Source organism: Mauremys reevesii, linkage group 2 (assembly GCF_016161935.1).
Source record: "Mauremys reevesii isolate NIE-2019 linkage group 2, ASM1616193v1, whole genome shotgun sequence".
Lineage (NCBI taxonomy): Eukaryota > Metazoa > Chordata > Testudines > Geoemydidae > Mauremys > Mauremys reevesii.
Genome location: NC_052624.1, coordinates 111,356,869 through 111,377,144, shown reverse-complemented (window position 1 = coordinate 111,377,144; position 20,276 = coordinate 111,356,869). Strand labels below are relative to the sequence as shown.

Here is a 20,276-nt window from a genome sequence, read left to right as displayed (position 1 = left end):
GCAGATACGTGAATCTGTTGTTGCTATCATCAAAAACCTCCACTGCAGTTCTGTATGCTGATATATATGAAATATCACAGAATCCCAAAACTGCAGAAAGCAGTTTATCATTTAAAGTCAGTATCACTAAGCCTCAACCGGCAACATTATGATTCTTCTATCTACATTAATAACTCATAATAAGTGTGAAATAGCTTTGGGTCTCTTGTAGGCCTAACATGCTGTCAGAGATTTAAAGTGTTTACATTTTCTGAGTACAGTATATACTATAAAATAAAAAGTGCTAGTATGCAAAATGATTGTCATGGTGGATGTGCTATGATATGAAATCTAGAATTCTAAAAGCAATGTTGTATTATCATTAACTTTAGTTTCTCTTTAGTTACAAATTAGTACAACACACAAAGCCATGATGTACGGATGGAGGCAACTTAGGGTTGCCAACTTTCTCCTTGCATGAAACCAAACACCTTTGCCCCGCTCCTACCCCACCCCTCCGCCAAGGCCCTGCCCTCCTTTTCCAAGACCCCACCCGTGGTCACTCCATCCCCCCTCCCTCTGTTACTCGCTCGCCCCCACCCTCACTCACTCGGTCATTTTCACTGGGCTGACTCAGGGGGTTGGGGTGAGGGCTCCAGCTGGGGGTACAGGCTCTGGGATGGGGCCAGATACGAGGAGTTCGGGGTGTGTGTGGGGGCTCTGGGCTGAGGCAGTGGGTTGGGATGTGGGAGGAGGTGAGGGTCCAGCTGGGTGTGCAGGCTCTGGGGTAGGTCTGGGGATGAGAGGTTTTGGGTACAGGACCGGGCTCCAGGGTGGGAGGTGGAGCAAAGGGGTTTGGAGTATGGGAGGGGGCGCTGGGCTGAGGTAGGGAGTTGGGGTGTGGGAGGAGTTACGGGCTCTGGGCTGGGGGTGCAGGCTCTGGTGTGGGGCCAGAAATGAGGGGTTCAGGGTGTGGGAGGGGTCCCTGGGCTGGGGCAGAGGGTTGGTGTGGGGGGAGGGGAGAAGGACTCCATCTAGGTGTGTGGGCTTTGGGGTGGGGCTGGGGATGAGGGGTTTAGGAGGATGTAGGAGGGTGCTCTGTGCTGGGCTGTAGGAGGGTGCTCTGTGCTGGGAGCATGGGGTTCAGAGGGCAGGAGAGGGATCAGGGCTGGGCAGGGAGTTGGGGCATGGGAGGGGGTCAGGGGTGCAGGCTCCAGGTGGTACTTATCTCATGCGACTCCCAGAAGCAGCAGCATGTCCCCACTCTGGCTCCTACCACGCGGAGGTGCAACCGGGCGGCTCCGCACACTGCCCCATATGCAGATGCTGCCCCCACAGTTCCCACTGGCCATGGTTCCCGGCAAATGGAAGCTGTGGAGCTGGCACTTGGGGCAGAGGCAGTCCGCAGAGCCCTCTGGCTGCCCCTACGCCTAGGAGATGGAGATGGGGGGGGTCACGCCACTGCTTCTGCGGGCTGCGTGGAGCCATGGAAGGCAGGGAGCCTGCCTGCCTTAGCCCTGCTGCACCAGCAACCAGACTTTTAACAGTGCTGACCGGAGCCACCAGGTTCCCTTTTCGACTGGGCATTCCAGTTGAAAACTGGGATGCCTGGCAACCCTAAGGTAAGTTGTAAAATTTGGATCTGGACTGGATCCAGATCTGGATCTCTCCAAAGCATTGGGGTACTTAGATCCAAAGTATTGGTTTGATTTGTCTCTGATTACCAGAATTTGTTTATTCTTCTGTGTTTACTTCAGCACTTACCTAACATCTGCCTCATGTTGCCACTTAATACCTCTCACACCGATAAGAAGGCAGGCAAATGAATAGCTCTCCACTCAAATTTGTTTGGGCCATTAGGTGACCAGTTTGGGATGACTTAACAAGAAATATACTAATCATGGTTTGCCAAACCTTTGTGTTGTTTTTGCAATAAATGCACCCATCCTTATGAAGGCACAGACTTGTGTGTTCAGGTCTTCCTTTGAACTCCTGAATTCTATTTAGTGGCACAAACCTTTGTCTTGCTGTTGCTTTTGTGGAACTAGAGAAAGAACTGACAGGGATTTGAAGGGGATTTCATATTCAAACAGTCCCCTTGTGTGAGCAAGAGTCAGGCTAGCTGTAACCCTAATAACGCGAGATTTGTAGAAATGAGGATTGTGTGAGGCGAATGGGAAAGAACTGTATGAGAAGTTGTTGTGACCTTGTGTTAGATAAGTATGGAATGTAGACTATAGTCTAAATTGTTGAGGAACATAAGATATAAGGAGGACATATGTAGAAACAAAATGCAGCTGTCGCCCATTATTGTATGTAACAAACGGTATAAATGCTTGCTGTAATTGTTTACCTGGAGAGAGACCTGTTCTGCTCTCTCCCTCCACACAATTGCTAGAGAAATAAAGTATCTGACTTGCCGCACCCAACCGGAGAGTGAGAACTCTGTTTTTATCCAACACTTTCAATCACATTTAATAAATGTTAACTCCTGATAAAGTTCTATAACAACATTTTCAGAAATTGAATATTTTTAAAAGCAGCAGAGTCCTGTGGCACCTTATTGACTAACAGACGTATTGGAGCATGAGCTTTCGTGGGTGAATACCCACTTTGTCGGATGCATGTCTCGAAGTGCGTATTCACCCACGAAAGCTCATGCTCCAATATGTCTGTTAGTCTATAAGGTGCCACAGGACTCTTTGCTGCTTTTACAGATCCAGACTAACATGGCTACCCCTCTGATAAATATTTTTAGCGAATCATGGTGCTTATGGCCTAATCTTGCTAGGTACTATAAGGGTCCAATCACCCAACCACCCATTATTACTGTTATTTATATATATATTATGGTAGTGTCTTGGCACCAGCGGAGAATGAGGCCCCATTATTTAGTAATAGTAGACAGTATGAATAGACAGTCTCTGCCCTAGTGTTTACACAAAACTGATTAAAGGTAGGGGGAAGGGACAGAACAAGCTGAGTGAACAGAGTGCTGGCTTGCACACGACATGTTAGGCGTACAATTTTTTTGGAGGGGTGGAGGATGGGGCTAATTCTTTAGGTGGGGGTTATGTGGGAGTGGATTAGCTAAAGAGAAAGGAAAAGGGCGCAAGGACATAGAAGGGATCGAGCTGGGGAGAAGACAGGAAGGAGGGGAGGATGGAGGACAGGTGCAGTGAGGCAGAGGAGAAGAGACTGTAAGCAAAAGGGCAGAAGAGGGTTGGAGCAGACAGACAGCGCAGGGGAGAGAATGTCCAGTGTGAGAACTGTAGAAAGCAGTCTGATGACATCTTCAGTGTCTGAGAACCTGCTGAGGCTAGTTCTGTGTCTGCTCTGCTGACATAAGGGTTTGTGGTCCTCTGATCTGGCTCTTGCCTGGAATTTCGTTTTTTTGGTGAAGCCCATGTGACTTAGGGGAGGCTGAATGCTGCATAATTCCTAGCTCCCTTGGAGGGGAGGGGTTCACCATTTTGGGTCTTTGGGGTGCTAGGGTGGAGAAGAGCAGCACTGGCTGGATTCCAATTTTCCCCCTTTCACTGAGGGCTATTTCTGTGTCTGCTCATGCTGGCCTGAGAGTTTCTCTGGCCCCTCCCTGGAATTTCTCTGTCACTGAAGTCAGGAGGACACTGAGCACCTTGCAGAGCCAATGCATTAATCAGTTCAGTTTACATCAGCAGCATGTCATCACCCATGCTCTATAGTTATGTTCTGTTTGCCACTTGGTGGGTGGGGAGAATGGAGTACCACAGAGATTCTTTTTCTAATAATTACTTAGGGATAAACCTAGGTCCCACTGAAGTCAATGACAATAACTCTATTGACTTAATTCAGGCCAGCATTTGACTCTTAACTGCTGATACATTTTCTATGATTTTGATCACATAATATTCTTCCACTAGTGCCACCAAAATTCATTTTCCATGCCTTCCTCTGTTATAACTGCAGCATGATATTCAGCTTGTTGGGGAGTATTAAAGTGTTTTTTTTTTTAAATTATAAATGGGGAAGTGCAACAGGCTGACAGTCTAAATGTTTTGAAGTCTTAAAGCCTAATCTCAGGAGAAACGTGCACATGTATATCACTAAAGAGAATAATCTGGGAGGGCTCTATATCATCCTACTCTTGAAACGATAGCTTTGTTGTTATTCTGATATCCAAAAATTGCATGGTAAGACAGCTACATCGTGTAAACCTATACTGGAATATCACTGTTATGGCACATGATTTATGCAAAAGTGGGAGTCTTAACTCTTAGTTCTACATCAAGGGTTCTCAAACTGGGGGTCGTGACCCCCTCAAGGAGTCGTGCGGTTTTTACATGGGGGGTCGTGAGCTGTCAGTCTCCATTCCCAAATCCCGCTTTGCCTCTAGCATTTATATTAGTGTTAAATATTTAAAGTGTTTTTAATTTATAAGCGGGAGGGGGTTGCACTCAGAGGCTTGCTGTGTGAAAGGGGTCACCAGTACAAAAGTCTGAGAACCACTGTTCTACATTTTGTATCAATTATTCGTATCCTACAGTCTTAACCAGATGTATGAGAAACACTATTTCTAGTAATTAATTTTATATACATGGTGAAATCAACAGCACACCTGAACCCCCTCAGATAGCAGTCAACAGGCAATCAACTTCCTCCAGTACCCAAAGTGTACAAATTATTCAGTTAAATCAGACCCAAAGGCAAAGACCAGTATTCAGTGGCAGCATATGGACCTGTAATGCTAATTGGGAAATCCTGAGGCCCATAAACTATTGAATTAATTATATTAAACTATATATGTTATCTTTCTTGAGTGGTAATTATTTGTGGCTAATTTCAATTAACAGGCATCAACAATATAGTGGATGAAGCCAAACAACGAAGATGGAGGTGGCTGGGGCATGTGTAGAGAATGGATGCTGACAGACACCCTCGTATTGCCCTACGATGGACACCACAAGGAAGAAGGAGGAGAGGTAGACCATTGGGAACGTGGCAAAGGACCATTCAAGAGGAAATGAAAGGTATGGGAATGAAGTGGGATGAAATCTGCTGTCTCGCTCAAGAACAAAATGAATGGAGGAGAGTGGTTGGCGCCTTATGCTCCACAGGGAGTGAATAAGAAGAAGAAGAAGAAGAAGAATCTCAATTTATGAAGTAAGCTGCAATCAAAATAAGATATTGTAGTGAGGCGGCCTGGTACCCAGCTGCCCCGGAAGATGAAGAGCCCAGCCAGAGGCTGGACTGGGCGGAGATAAAGAGCTCTGTGTCCGCCCCGCAAAGGGTCAAGCACCGACCCGGAAGTATAAAGGCGGGCCTTCCAAGCTCAGTGAGAGGTCAGCGACCGGAGCGAGTGGACGTCCCCCCGGGAGCTCAGCGCTGGGAGGCTCCTACCCTCCCCCGGGCTCGCTACCCTGAGGAGCTGCCGGAGCTCCCCTGTGCTCGCTACCCCGAGGAGCTGCCGGAGCTCCCCCGCACCTACTACCCAGAAAAGTCGCCGGAGCCACCCTGGATCGCTGTTCCGGAGGAGTTGCCGGACCTGCCACCCAGCCCCGGCCGTGACGAACCCATGCACCTGGACCCGGTGGAGAACGACCCCAGGATCCAGGTAGGCCCAGAGGGGGAGTTTGGAAGTGGCCCGGGGGCAGCCGACCCTAGTCTGACTGCAGCAGACCCAGAGCCAATGTCAGTGTGTTGCGGCCAGGATCCCCACTGACACAGCAGCATCCTGCCTGCCGCTGTTAGGGCCCCGGGCTGGGACGCAGAGAAGTGGGCAGGCCTGCGTCCCCCCTGCCACCCCACTCACGGGTGGCAGTCTCCCCCTCGCCCTGACGCCCTGACCCAGGGCTTTATAGACTGAACTGCTTGCTCAGCCCCTACCTGAGGGCCTGAGCCCTGCACCAGTGTTTGTTGCCCCGCCCTGATCCAGGGCCTGGGCTTTATAGACTGAACTGCTTGCTCAGCTCCTACCTGAGTCCTGAGCCGGTGGTGTCACCCCTGTGTGGTGAGGCAGCCTGGTACCCAGCCGCCCCGGAGGATGAAGAGACCCTCCCCTAACGGCAGATCCTACAGATATCAATTTAAATTAAAAATCAGGGATGGACCTGAACAAAAACCCTGTATCCTAATATCAATAAACTTTGGGAAAGTTCATATCCAGATCCGAACTTTTGTACCTTGTGCCAAACATTTTTTGTATGGTTTGATTGTTGCAGGATACCATGTGAAAGAGACTATAATAGGAGGAAGATTGTTTATAGATATTGTGAGAGAGGATTGTGCCATTTGTTGGGATGTGGCTTGCCTGACGGTGAACTGAAAGGCATGTCACACAATACCTTTTGGCTGTGGCATGCTTTTTGTCCAACACTTAACTGGAGTGGCAAGCATGCTTCATGCCACAAAATGCACTTAACGTTATTTTTGGGATTTGATTTTGTGTGCTCTGTCTACAGTCAAGATTTTGTGACTATTTCATTTTTCATTATTGGTGTAGCTCCAGTGTAGGCAGCTCCACTGATGCTAGCAATATTATGAGTCCTAATGCAGACCAGTTGCTGGCATTTTCCCTGTGTTGTCTAGCTCCAGAGCTAGTTTAAATGCTATTGTATTAAACATGCTGCAGGCTAGTTTACATTAGTCTTGTCACCTTTTCTAGCATCCATGGAGCTACACCTGTGCTACAGCAGTGGTTGGAGATTTTGAGACATAGCTCAGTGTAGATATAGCCAGTGGTGCCTGCGGCTATACACACCTTATGGAAAGTATGTGCCATTGGCAGGGGCAGAGCCAGCAGTAATGCAGAGAAACAGCTCTGGACGCCCCACTGCCCACACAGGTTTGGCCCCAAGGCACTTCATCCTGACAGGAGTCAGCGGAGCCAAACTTGAATGAATGACATTCTGATTTGCCGCATGTGGGTCTCAGCACCACTCAGGTCATGGCAGAGGGCTCCAGGGCCAAGCCTGAGTGGTGCTGCAATTACCATGCTTCAGGTCGCAATGCCACTCATTCCGTTTTGGCCATGCTGTGCCCAGTCATGATGGAGAGGCTCTTGGGCCAACCTGAGTGGGCTGTGCGCTGGCCAGCACTGCTCCTCCTCACTGCTGCTGTGGGAACAGCTCCTGCACCAGAACTCCCCTGCCTGCCCAGGGGCCTTCCTGGCCTCACTCCACTTCCAACAGCCCATGTCCCCTCTGCTCTGCCTGTATGATTCACTCAGTGATAGAATCAAGACCTGCTACAAGTAGAGCAAGCTGCAATGAGAGCCACCCAGGAGAAGGGCGGTGGGGAGCCCTAGAGAGTCGTGGACACAAGGGAGTTTTGCGGCAGAAGCAGTGTTGGGTCTCGGTAGAGGACTCCATTTTGTTTCCATGTTCTGGGTTGGAGTGTTTTTGGAGAAGAAACTTTGGGTCAGAACCCACAAAGGCTCCAATGCATTGTATGTACCATGTAAAAATTTTCTGGAGGACGTCCCTGGACATGGTTTAGTGACAGTGAGCATGATTTGACATGCTGGAGGTTTATGATACCTGGTCTTCATGCAATGATCAACATTTTATGTCTAATATATTGTCTAGTATGACCATCATGAAATATGTCAGGCTGTCCATGGGAACCTTGATTTCTCTGCAGTTAACATTCATAAATCTGCTCAATATATTTGTTACCAATACTATTTATTAAAATTTAGCCTCTTTCTTGGTTATCATATTCACTGTCAACTGATCCTGCTTTTCAAACATATTCACTATTTATAAGTGCCCTCTGAATAACTGGGAAATATTGTTCTAATTATTATTTGTTATCTGCATTGCAGTACCATATCTAGAAGCCAATCAATTTTCTGACCTCATTGTTTTAGACACTGTACTAATGTAAAAGAAGACACAGTCCCTGCCCTGATGAGCTAATAATTTTCGGATTATGTGTTGTTTGCAAACTGTTTGCTGACATTATTCTCTATTGACATTTTTGTGGTATGTGATTAGTTACAAAAGTCACATGATATTGTCTCAGCTCCCTGATTCAATCTTTAAAACAGGAGAATAAAAACTATTAAATATTAAATAACAGATCCCTGGTATGAATTTTTAGATGAAAAGTAATTGATTGTAAGAGTCATGAAACTTTCAGGATTCATGGATGTTTTCATTGACATTCACAAATCAATGTGCTTGCTATTTGACCACCTCTAAACATTACTACACCGCAAAGAAACAAGGGAATGAGTGAGCTAAACTGCTCCCTCTTACATGTGGTTTTAGGCCTCCAAAGAAAAATGAAGAACGCTCAGTCACTACACTGTGAGCCTGTGCATGTGTATGGCATTCCTTCCCATAAGTGAATGTTATGGAAAGGAATGCCACATATTTCAGATCATTTCAGAATTTTATTCCTGTGAAGTAGAATCTCTATAAAGCACCTTCATTCTTATCTGTTAATCTAATCTACCTATATACTTTATGTGGCCTAATCACATATTAACAAGCATCTGATATCATTTGTTCCCTGAGATATCAAGAGAACAGGATGAACTCCTTAGCCACCTATCCATAATGTATGAAAAGAAAAAATGTTGTTATTATGGGGGACTTCAGGTTGGGAGAGACATGCCAAAAGTCTCCCACAGCTAGTGCTAAAACATCATTAGAGTTTCTAAAAATTAGAGATGGTAATTTTCTAACACAAAAGGTATTGCACCCAACATGAGGTAACTCTATTTTGGACATCATTATGACCAATCAAGATGAATTAATCACTGGACTGGAAGTTGGTGGTTGCCTAGGAACCAGTGATCATGACCTGATTACATTCAATATGGGCAAACAGAGGGCAGTTACTAGTTAGAATATACTTGTTGCTTCAAAAAGTCTAATTTTCTAAAGCCGAAGAAAATTCTGAGTGATATTGATTGCGAGGACAAATATAGACAGAAAATGTGAATGAAAATTGGGAGTTCTGTAAAAAGAGTTTATTAGATGGGCAAAACGCCACATTCACAATAAAGAAATAGGACAAATTTGGGTAAAAGCCCATCCTGGATCAATGGGGAAGGGAAGGTAGCAATGAGAAATAAAAATAATTACACAGAAAACAAATCTAATGTTCCTGTGTTAGTGTCAGAAAATATTTTAAATATTTTAATAAAGCTGCTCAGAAAAATGTGTGTGAAAAATTTTAATAAATATGTTTCTTTTTTCATTAAATTTTTTCTTGGAAATTTGTTGAGTTTTCATTGGAAATCTGAAACTACAAAAACTGAATATATATTTTTTTGTTGTTGCTGCAAATTGAACTTTTTTAAGGGGAAAGGTCATGAACAGGGCCGGCTCCAGGCACCAGTGCAGCAAGCAGGTGCTTGGGGCGGCCAACGGGAAAGGGCGGCACATCCAGCTCTTCATCAGCAATTCGTCGGTGGGTCCCTCTCAGAGGGAAGGACCCCCACCAAATTGGTGCCGAAGAACGAAGCAGTGGCGGTAGAGCTGCCGCCAAAGTGCTGCAGATCGCGGCTTTTTTTTGTTTTTTTTTCACTGCTTGGGGTGGCAAAAATGCTGGAGCCGGCTCTGGTCATGAAAACATGAATGTTTTTCAATTAAAAATTGATATTTTTTTGGCTAAAATTTTCATTACATTGAAAAAGTTTTGACAAAAAGATTTTTAACCAGCTCTTGTTATTTTGAATGTATTTAAAACAACTGAAAATAAAGGTAGGGAAAATATGTTGTTTTGCTCATCTTGAATTTTGCTGACATTTTCAAATGGTAACTCCCCATGCTGGATATGCTGATAAGGCCCAGATATATATAACTTAGAAAAGTGGTTCTCAAAGTTTATTGATTCCCATGCCACATTTTAAAAATAGATTTTTGAAGTACCACATTCAAATGTCTCTTTTTTTGCGTGCATTTATTTTAGGCCTTGGTAGGCTTAAGTATTTCTGAACTCTAATAAAATAAATGCCTCAGCGAGCCTAAAATATTTGATTATAATAGTCTTTTTAAACATCTGAGGTTTTAGACATCAGAAAAATACACAATGAAGCAGCCCTTATGGTTATTATTTGTCTCTAGTTAAGTTACAAGAAACAATGAAATATGTCTTCAGTGTCATTGATGTGTTTTGGGTATGCTGCTGAACTATATTCAGTGGCTTGACTTTTTAACTTGTCTAATATAAGTTCAAAGCTCCTGCTTATTGTTGAACACAAACCAGAGTTCACTTTGCTTCCCTTTGACAAAACACAAATCAAGAAAGATTCACGTTTTGAGTCGCTCTCGGAGAAAATGGAAAAAAGTGCCGTTAATAGGGTGACCAGACAGCAAATGTGAAAAATCAGGACACGGGGTGGGGGATAATAGGAGCCTATATAAGAAAAAGACCCCAAAATCGGGACTGTCCCTATAAAATCAGGATATCTGGTCAGTCGTTAAAAGGAGGGGGGTGTTTATGTGGTAAAGGGCAGGGGGGCTCTGGTGTGAGAGGGTATGTGTGCCTTGGTCCACAGTAGCTCCACCCTCATCCCAGGCAAGGCCTCTGGATGTCTGCAAATGCTGGACAAACTACATAGTGCCTCCGCCCTGCTAGGAGGCTCATATTGCAGCCAGCTATCTGCTTTGCTTCTGAAGAGCCAGAGTACTCTCAGTCCTGTAGCCAAGCTTTTATTCACCAGACTGACCCCTCCCATGCCTCCAAACTTCCCTGCAGAGCCAGGAGGGAATTCCCCATGCACCACCTGCCTCTCAGCCCTGCAGAGCAATCAGTCAGTGCAAAGGGAGCCCCTGCTCTGCAGTGGCTTCCTTCGTGAAGGCCCTTTGATCTTGGGGCTTCATGAAACTACTGGTTATGCAGCTGCTCTGACTCATGCCTGTATGCATGTGTTTGTTTGGACAAGAGAAGTTCTGGTGGCATGATATGGAACTTTACAAGCTTATCTCTGTAGCTCAAGCTGTGTGGCCCAGCACAAGCTGACAGCTAGGCCTAGCAGAAAGCCAGCCGGCTGTGCAGCAAATGAGAGTACAATGCCCATCTGCACAGCAACACATTGCTAAATAAAACTACAATGCTGGCATGATTGGCGAGTGTTATTCACCATTATATATGAAAGCAAATGGGAGTGCATTTTGCTTGCTGGGTATTTTCTGATGCACTGCAGTGCCTGTGACTGTTCGTTTGATACCGAAAAGTTTTGTTTAGAGTTTTTGTGGTACCACTTCTAATAAGCTCACATACCACCAGTGGTACATATACTTCAGTTTAGGAGCCCCTGATTTAGACTATGTAAAACTTCCAGGTTTCTGTAATAATGCCTGTTTGGGTTTGATATTTTTCCCGAAATATGATTACCAGGTTGACCTGTAGGGCTCACTTGCTGCAGAGTTTTTAGAGGGTATAATGTTTTTTTGGAGACCATTTTTGTAGGTGACAGTAAGACAGAGAAAAATGGAGGAGGGAGCAGAGTTCTGTGGGACACAGACGTACAGTACTGGCGTGGACACAGGGATCTAGACCCTGGTTCAAGGGGGAATTAAGTCTTGGGGTGGGACACAGAGTGCTATACACACACATAGTCACAGTCATACGCACACTCAAACAGATGGCACACCTTGATAGTGGTGGCAGTTGGTAGAAACATCATAGGCAGTGTTGTGTTCTAGGATGTTAAGCCATCTAAAATTGTCTAGGCACATTATGATGACTACCATACACCACAACATTAACTCTGCCCCATAGGGATGCCAGACATCACCCCCTTTACCAAACTACTCACTCCCAATACCACATCCTACTACACCTAACATCCTCAACTAACAGAATTAGGTACTTTGGTAAAGGAGCGTATACAGAAATTTGGGCGGAATGGGCAGAGTTAAGGTTGTGGTGCATAGTCTCCAAAAATACAAGGAAGTATGAGTGTGACAAAGATTTCCTTGAGCTACCAGGAATCGTACAAGATGTCTCAACAAAAAAGGATGAGGAAAATCTATGCCTCAGCCCGGGAGAAAGGAGAGAAATAGCAGAGACGGCATTACACTACACTGTACTAGATCAAGAATGGACGGTAATGATAAATGGACACACAGCAGATCAAGCCTAGATGTGTAACTGAATCCTTGTGGGTCATACTCACCTGTGCGACACCTCAGGTATCTGTCATTCCCCTACACCTTTATATCTTGTTATGCCAAGACTATGTAAGATGGCTTCACTTTTCACTACCTTGCTTAGTGGGGGTGGGGAGACACGGGTGTCAGGCATGTTGTGTGTAGCAACATGACCTGCTTTAGTATATTAAAGAGACAGGGTGGGTGAGGTAATATCTTGTATGGGAAAAGAGACAAGTTTTGAACTTACACAGTGAACATGGTGCTACTTAGGAGCTTTCAGGAGGAGGGTAAGTGAGCTTACCTGTGGAGTCAACTCTTTGTTCCCCAACTTTGGGATAGAAAACTACTCCATTACTTCCCCCATCACCACTTTATTTTGGTGGTTACATTACGTCTCTCCTCTGGAAGAACCTCCTGCCCTCCCCTTGCTATCTCTGCTTCCTGCCAAAGAAACTCCCTCCTGCTCTGTCTTCTTCCCCACCTGCCCCCTAAATCCAACTTCATCACCACCAACTTCTCCGAGGTCCCTTTAGAGTTATTGCCCAGGGCCGTGGGGAGTTGCTGGTAGTTTTGCAAAGTCAGCCTTTAACTCGCTTCCCCCCACCACTGACCAGGTTCATGTGGGTCTGGCGGTGCAATGAACAGGCACCCAGAAGAGGATTTTCTTGTCTTTTCTTTCCAGAATACCTTGGCCACGGGCCCTATGGGAATGTCGCAGTGACACAGGGAACATCTAACCTCAGATCCAAGCCAATCCGGAATCTGGGAAATGCAATATAATAATTATTGATTATTATTAATGATGACAGCATTGGGTTCTTTCACCAAGGGGCTTCTCCCAACAACCTAGAACAGGTGCTTCCCCTCCTCCGGCAGCGGGACAAGGGCTCTGAGTGCGCTCAGGGATGAAGCCAGCTGTAGGAAGAGGGCTTGAGAGCAGAAGCGGGCGCTGGGTGGAGCGTCCTTTGCTGGGGGAGGGCGGCAGGAGGAGCTCGCCAGATCTCCGCCTGCCCCAGCTGAGCGTCCGTCATGTGCTGGGAGGGGTTCGCCCCGACTCCTATTTCAGGAAAGTTTGCACCAGCTCAGGGCTTGCACCATGGCAGGGCAGGCGCAGAGCAGGGCTGAGCAGCAGCTGCAGGAGCAGCAGGCGGCGCCGCCATGGGGAGAGCTGCTGTCCTTCCAGTACTTCCAGCGCCTGTGCCCCCCCGGGGCCGGCTACGGCTACAGCGGGGGCAGCGTGCAGGGGATGCGGGAAAGCGAGTTCCGCAGGCTCGGAGGTAACCCGATCTGTAGTGGAGGTGGCTGGGGGGCAGCCCCCCTGCGGCCGGGGAAGGGGCTGGGGGCTCGGCTCGGCCACCGAGAGGGCCTAGGACAGGCAGCTGCTTATACAACTTCTGCCCCCAGGCACGCGCCGCAGCTGAACCGAAACTGAAACACACCAAGTTTCTTTCCTTCGCAGAAGTTTGAAAACGCGCTGGCAAGTTGAGTGGTTGGAGTGTAAGTGCAGGCTCCTTGCAGGAGAGGACCCCCCACACTAGGCACATCCTGTCTGCACGCCCCAGAGCTAGAGAGCCCGGATTTTACCCCGTCAGAGGTTGGGGGTTTGCTGTAGAGAAGGTCAGGCCCGGTCCCTAGCGTTTGAGACCAAGCGCTCTAATCAGTCTGACAAAAATATTCTCCCCCTTCTTGCTCACCTTTCCCTCCCTTCGCCCTTTGGATGTCACCATGTCATCTGTTCACCATCCGGGACTTGAATTTCTGAGGTAAAAAGCCAGGGGAGAAAGCCCATTTTAAAAATAAAAAGCGATATTGTATAGGGCTAAAAGCAGCCAAAAAAGGACACAAACCCTGCTTGTTTTCCCACCTTTTCAGGTCACCTTTAAACAGGACTTAAATTTTCTTCATTGATCTGAATATTAACATAAGTAAAGGACGTTCCTTTTTATATAATTATAACATTTTAAAATCGTATTTGTATTGGTGTAAAATGATACAGATCTTCACAGGGAACTAATGAAAAAATACACCAATAGCTTTTAAAAACAACAGTACAATTCACAACATTTAGGAGGGGAAGGATTTTAATCTCAACGCTTCTCTAAGTGAGTGACATTTCTCTTTGTATAGATCAGGGGTAGGCAACGTATGGCACAGGTGCCGAAGGCGGCACGCGAGCTGATTTTCAGTGGCACTCACAGTGCCTGGGTCTTGGCCACTGGTCCAGGGAGCTCTGCATTTTATTTAATTTTTAAATGAAGCTTCTTAAACATTTTAAAAACCTTATTTACTTTACATACAACAATAGTTTAGTTATATATTATAGACTTGTAGAAAGAGACATTCTAAGAACATTAAAATGTATTATTGGCACGCGAAACCTTAAATCAGAGTGAATGAATGAAGACTTGGCACACCACTTCTGAAAGGTTGCCAACCCCTGGTATAGATTTTTATTTTTCAAAGTCAAACTTTGCTTTCCCATATCCAAGCTGATATTATATTGGCAATAAGAATAAAGGGCATATCAGTGATGTACTGTTATATGTTTAAGAGCCATGCCCATGGCTGCTGTGACCACAAGACTTTTGGAAAAATTAAAATAACACAGGGAGCAAAGTAAGTAACATACCCACAGATCCAATCCTAGATTTGTGAGCAAGTCAATATACTCGTTTTACTAAGAATATTTTTATTTTGTCTATTCTCTTTTATCACTTCTGTGGAAATGTTTCTTTTAATAGATTATAGGATCTGTGTTCAACTCACTAATGGTTCAATTTGTGACACTGGCCTTTAAAATTTACAGCAAAAGGCCAAAACGAGTGAAAGAGAGCAAGGGATAGTTTGAGATGATTGAGCATTTTTCTTTAAAGAAACAAAGATTTATAGAATTTTAATTTGAAGACATAGCACGTCTGACATCAGTTATTCATACTTGGGAAAGTTTGCAAACAAGTTTGTGTGTGACAAATAAACTTGGACCAAAATTTAAAAAACAGGAGCTTAAAGTTAGGATTCTAAATCCCTATAGACCAGTGGTTCCCAAACGGGGTTCGTGAACCCCTGGGGGTTCGCAAAATGTTACAGAGGGTTCTCGGGGGGGGGAAAAAATCCCTAATAGCAGACAGAGCTGTCCCTAGGAACCCCAGGCAGCATGGGGCCAGCAGCCCGGAGCCCCTGGACTTCCAAGAGCTAAGCAGATAAAAGCAACTATATCTATCACACTGAGGAGATTTAAACTTCAAGACTCCTTCTAAGAAATGGAAAGGGAGGTGGATATTTTTTGCTGTTTTTAAAATTAAATAGGCAGCTAGTATTGTTTTTACAATTATTATGAAGAACAAGTTTAAGCTTTGTTGTAACGTGCGTTGTTTGCCTGGACTGCTCAAGACCTGAATGTTTGCGTAGGAGGAACGATTTGAGTTGGCTTCTTAAATACCTTCATGTTGTTTCACATCTGATGCTCCTTGATGAAACCTAGGAGCCTTGTCTTATAACAGGCTTATTCAAAGTGATACAAGCTACAAAAGTAACATCTTGGAAGAGTGTTGCTGTTTTCATAATGTAATAAAAATACTGTAATGATAAATAATAATAAATAGTGTGTAATAAGCATGTCATAAAACAAATTTTATATTTCCAAGATCAATGTTTTTATAATTTATACTCGGGTAAAGGAGAAAATCCCTGGAAATATTCAGGTTTGCGAGACTTCACATTTTAGTGAAAGGGGTTCACAGGTTGTTAAAGTTTGGGAATCACTGCTATAGACACTTATACAAGTGACCTGATTTTCAAAAGTGCTGAGAACCCAGTAGCTCCTATTAACTTCAGTACTTTTGAAAATCAAGCCTTTTAAGTGTCTATAGCTCGAATCTTTCAATGAGCTCTCTGTGAATAAATCTCTGCACCCACATTGCAGAATCAGGGTCTAAAAAGAAAATTAGGATCCTAGCTTTAGGTATCCATTTTGGAAAACCTTGGTGCATATATAGAAATCTACTGAGGCTTGATTTTGTGGCATGCATGTAAGTCTCAACAGATTTTGTTACATCAGGGTATGGGCGTTTCCAGGGGAAAATAAATATTGAGCATAAAATAGAATGTATGATAACCCTAAATTGCATGTTAGTCTGTGGCACGGTGACCTGAATTGCCCAATCTAGCTGGCATTCAGATATCTCTACTTCTTTGCCTGTCCCTTCCCCCTCCCCCATTCAGGATGTAATTTTTTTGAGTGTTTAAAAGGCTCCAGAGCATTTAGCCAACCAGCAGCTTTCAGTAACCTGTCAGGATCTCCTTCCTGGGGCCATGACTAGAAGCTTTATATCATGGAGGGCCCCACGTCATCTGTGAATATGGGTCCGGAGCATACAGAGTTTTTCAAACTAACCTTCAGATTGTACCTCCCTCAGCTGAATGAAAGTTGTTGGGCTTCTCCATTTCTGCTGCAGGAAACTCATCCCTTCTGGGACAGAAACTAATTGAGCAAGAGGTGAAAGTCGGGGGAAAAATATTTCTAGTCGTTCCTGATAATGAATAAGGCAATAGGGTTCAATGCATATGTGGTCAATAAAAGAGTTCAAGATAGTCACCGGGGAAATCCTCATGCCATTTCTTGAGGATGGCAAAGGACTATGAACTTTGGACCTTGTAGAAGCTTACATGCACATAGGAATACTCCCCAAGTACTTAGTAATATCTTCTTTGTAGAGGAACAGCTCTGCAGTTCAGGGTTTTGCCTTTTGGGTTGGCATTGGTGCCACAAGCTTTTGTGAAATGCTTAGTTATGACTATCTGCACAGGCTAGTATTGCATGTGTTCTCCTGGGATGACCTAGTCCTTCTCCCCATGCCAGGCAGGAATCAAGTAGACCTAGACCGTCCCTGACCAGTATTTGTCTAACCTGTCCTTAAATGACGGGGATTCCACAGACTCCCCACGTGACAGGCTCCAGTGCTTAAATATCCTTAGAGTGAGAAAGTTTTTCCTAATATCTAGCCTAATTCTCCCTTGCTTCAAACTAAGCCTGTTGCTTCCTGACCTACCCTCAATGGGCATGGAAAACAGTTGATCACCATTCTTTATAACTGCCTTTAATGTGTAAGAAGACTTTTATGAGGGCCTCCCCAGCCTTCTCTTCTCTAGATTAAACATGCCCATTTTTTTTTCAATCTTTCATCATAGGTAATGTTTTCTATACCTCTTACCATTTTTATTGCTCTCCTCTGGACTCTCTCCAGTTTGTTCACATTTTTCTTTAAGTATGGTGCCAAGCTGGATAGTACTCCAGCCGAAGCCTCACCAGTGCTCTGTACCGCCAAACAATTACCTCCAGTGTGTTATGACACTCCTGTGAATGCATTCCAGAATGACATGTCAGTTTACAAAAGGAGCGAGCTTCAAGCGTTAGTGATTGATCCATCTTATACCAGATTTTACAAAGTAGTCCTTTGGAGTCATCCAAGAATCCCCTCCAAGGTGGGCAGTGTCCTTATCTCACCTTAATGAGCTTGCTGTTTTGACACCATTTTCCCCCCTACCCAGGGGTGAAAGTAACTTACAGGACTTACTGGTACTGCCGGAGTCCTGAGGGGGCGTGGCCTCAACCGGAAGAGGTGGGGCCTCTCAAGATTTAAAGGCCCTGGGGCATTGGCTGTGGCTGGGAGCCCCAGGGCCTTTAAATCAACCGGGGGCTCCCAGCTGCATAGGTGGCTGGGAGCCCCTGGGGCTCAGGGGCAAACTAAAGGGCCCGGGGCTCGGGCGCCGCGGAGCTCCAGGCCCTTTAAATCCCGGCCCCAGCCCGGCAGCCAAGCTCGGGCGTGGATTTAAAGGGCCCGGAGCTCCCACCGCTGCAGGGAGCTCTGAGCCCTTTAAATCTTGGCTTCAGCCCGGCCGCCGAGCCGCGGATGGGATTTAAAGGGCTCTGGGCTCTCCGCAGCTGCGGGCAGCCCAGATCCATTTAAATTCCCTCTGCAGAAGCCAGTGCGGTCCGGCACGCCATACTGGCTCTTGCCGGTACACCGGACCGGACTGGCTTACTTTCACCTCTGCCCCTACCCTAGTATAGCCACCCTAAAGCCTTTCTCATAATGGAAGAGGATAAAATGTCCTAGAGTTCTATTTGGAGTGAACTAAAACGTTCAAAGTCCTTCCAACTTTTTGTTGACATCAGTTCCTTAGATGATGCTGTCACTAAGTGGACCATGTTGAAATGCTTCTCTGATTGTAGCTTGCATTGTTATGGTGTGACTGGCCTGAAAGTTAGAAGGCCATATCAAGGCTTGCTTGATCTGAGACAGCCTCACTACTCACCCTTGGTGCTGGGTTGAGCGATTGTGGCCCTAAATGCATAATGGTTCTCATTATTGGAAAGAAACCAATGCTGGGTATGAAACACAGATCTGCTCTGCCTAAAATAAAGGTGAGATTTGCCAAAGTGCTTAGCATTGGCCTAATCCTACTCCCATTGAAATCAATGGGAATTTCACCACTGACTCCAGCAGGAGAAAAAAAAAAGTTGCCCAAATCTCACTTGTAAAGCTTTGTGAAAAGATAAAAAGAACTAGTGCAGTTCCTTAAATCATTAGGGGTCTGTTATGCTTAACACATAAGCCTTAAGACTTTCCTTTTAAGCAAAAGTTTATCTGTAAGTTTCTCCTTGGAGGACGATTAACTGACAGATTGGGCAATACTTTCTAAACGTATGCGTGGAGGCTATTAAACTGATCCCTATCTTATAAGCAAGAGAGTACACACAGCATGTGACCTTGGCCTTAAACTCACGAGCAAAACATTTATCTATAGCATAGGGTCAGAGTATTAACCTTTAATTTAGAAACAGTTAAAAAAATCAATAATGTTTCACAGTTTAAGTAATAGGATCTAATATACTTTATGTTGAATGATTTGCTATAATGAAATCACAGCACTAAAGAAAAAAAATCATGTTCAAGCTGTATCATGTCTTTGAGAAGAAGCGGACGTACTATATATAATGTAGTATATTACATTTGATCCCAAAGTACCTTTCCAGTTATGGGTCTGTTCCTGTACTCCTTTCCTAGAGAAAGCTCTCTTTGACTTCAGTGGGAGTTGTTGCAAGAATAATGAGCACAGGAGGAGCACAGCCCTATATACAGATGCACCCAGAGAGAAGAATCTACAGGGCACTAGAGCGACCACCTGTCTTCTAAGAAATAAATAATCCTCACTTGGTGCCTAATGTTCCAAATCCCATATCAAGTTAATAGATGGTGCTCATCCATATTTCAGCAACAAGCATGCAAAAAATCATACAATACTAAGGTGCTATGAAGTCTTTTGTGCATAATTTTGTACAACTAATAAAAAACATCATGGGTGTTGGTCCCTCAATAATAAATTTAGTCTTGAATTATTAATTAAATTGTCCTTTATTTCCTTGAATGGTGGGTGGTCACTCAAAGTTGTCACCTATTTTCATTCTGTTTTTCAATAACAAAACAAACAACATTTAGGTATTTGATCTTTGTCTCCTCCAAATTACTTTCTCATATTACTGTTATCCTAGGTCTTTGTCTCTAAATAGGATAGTGGGGCAAATAGTTCTCAAGACAGCATTATTCTGTTGGTAAGGGTTATTAGACAAGCAGTATCAGTTCTAATAACTGAGGAGAATAATCATAGGCGTGAGTTCATCTTCTATTATTTCTGTCCTGGTTGAAATCAAGAACTAGTGAATGAAGGTTGGAAAGATTTTTTTTCCTTCAAATTAATTTTTAGCCTTAAATCTTTTCATAATCCAGCACCACTCAGTTTTATTATTTACTCTGCAATGGTAAAGATGAAATCATGTTGGTGTTTGATCTGAGAGCTGTGTCAATGTATATGAATCCCTGCTGATTTGCAGAACACTAATGATTTGTACACTGGCACATCTGCCCTTTTAATCTTTGTTTTGTAGGCTGAGACTGGCTTTCCCCTTCAGCAGAAACCTGTTATTTACTGTTGGAGGTGAGAACATGTTAGTAATGGTCTGGTCTCAATATGTGTGTAAAGATTACTTTGATAATTAGGATTATATTTATGTCACTAATTTAATTATCACCCAACCAGGTTTAAAAAAAAAAAAGTGCAGGCATGTTCCTGTCAGACAGATAAAGCTTAATTATGCCTTGTCGAAAGCTGAGCCACCCAAGCCCTGACAGTGGCTGGAGGTATTAT

The 20,276-nt window shown here is 44.6% G+C and overlaps 1 protein-coding gene across 1 annotated transcript in view; it reads left to right on the top strand.

Moving 5' to 3' along the window:
* Positions 1-13,091: 13,091 nt before the first annotated feature.
* Positions 13,092-20,276, top strand: part of MOCOS (molybdenum cofactor sulfurase) — a 373,116-nt gene continuing 365,931 nt past the window's right edge. Inside the window, exon 1 of the mRNA XM_039527389.1 lies at positions 13,092-13,348. Coding sequence (XP_039383323.1) covers positions 13,168-13,348 — 181 coding nt within the window. The 5' untranslated portion in view covers positions 13,092-13,167. The remainder of the gene's footprint in view (positions 13,349-20,276) is intronic.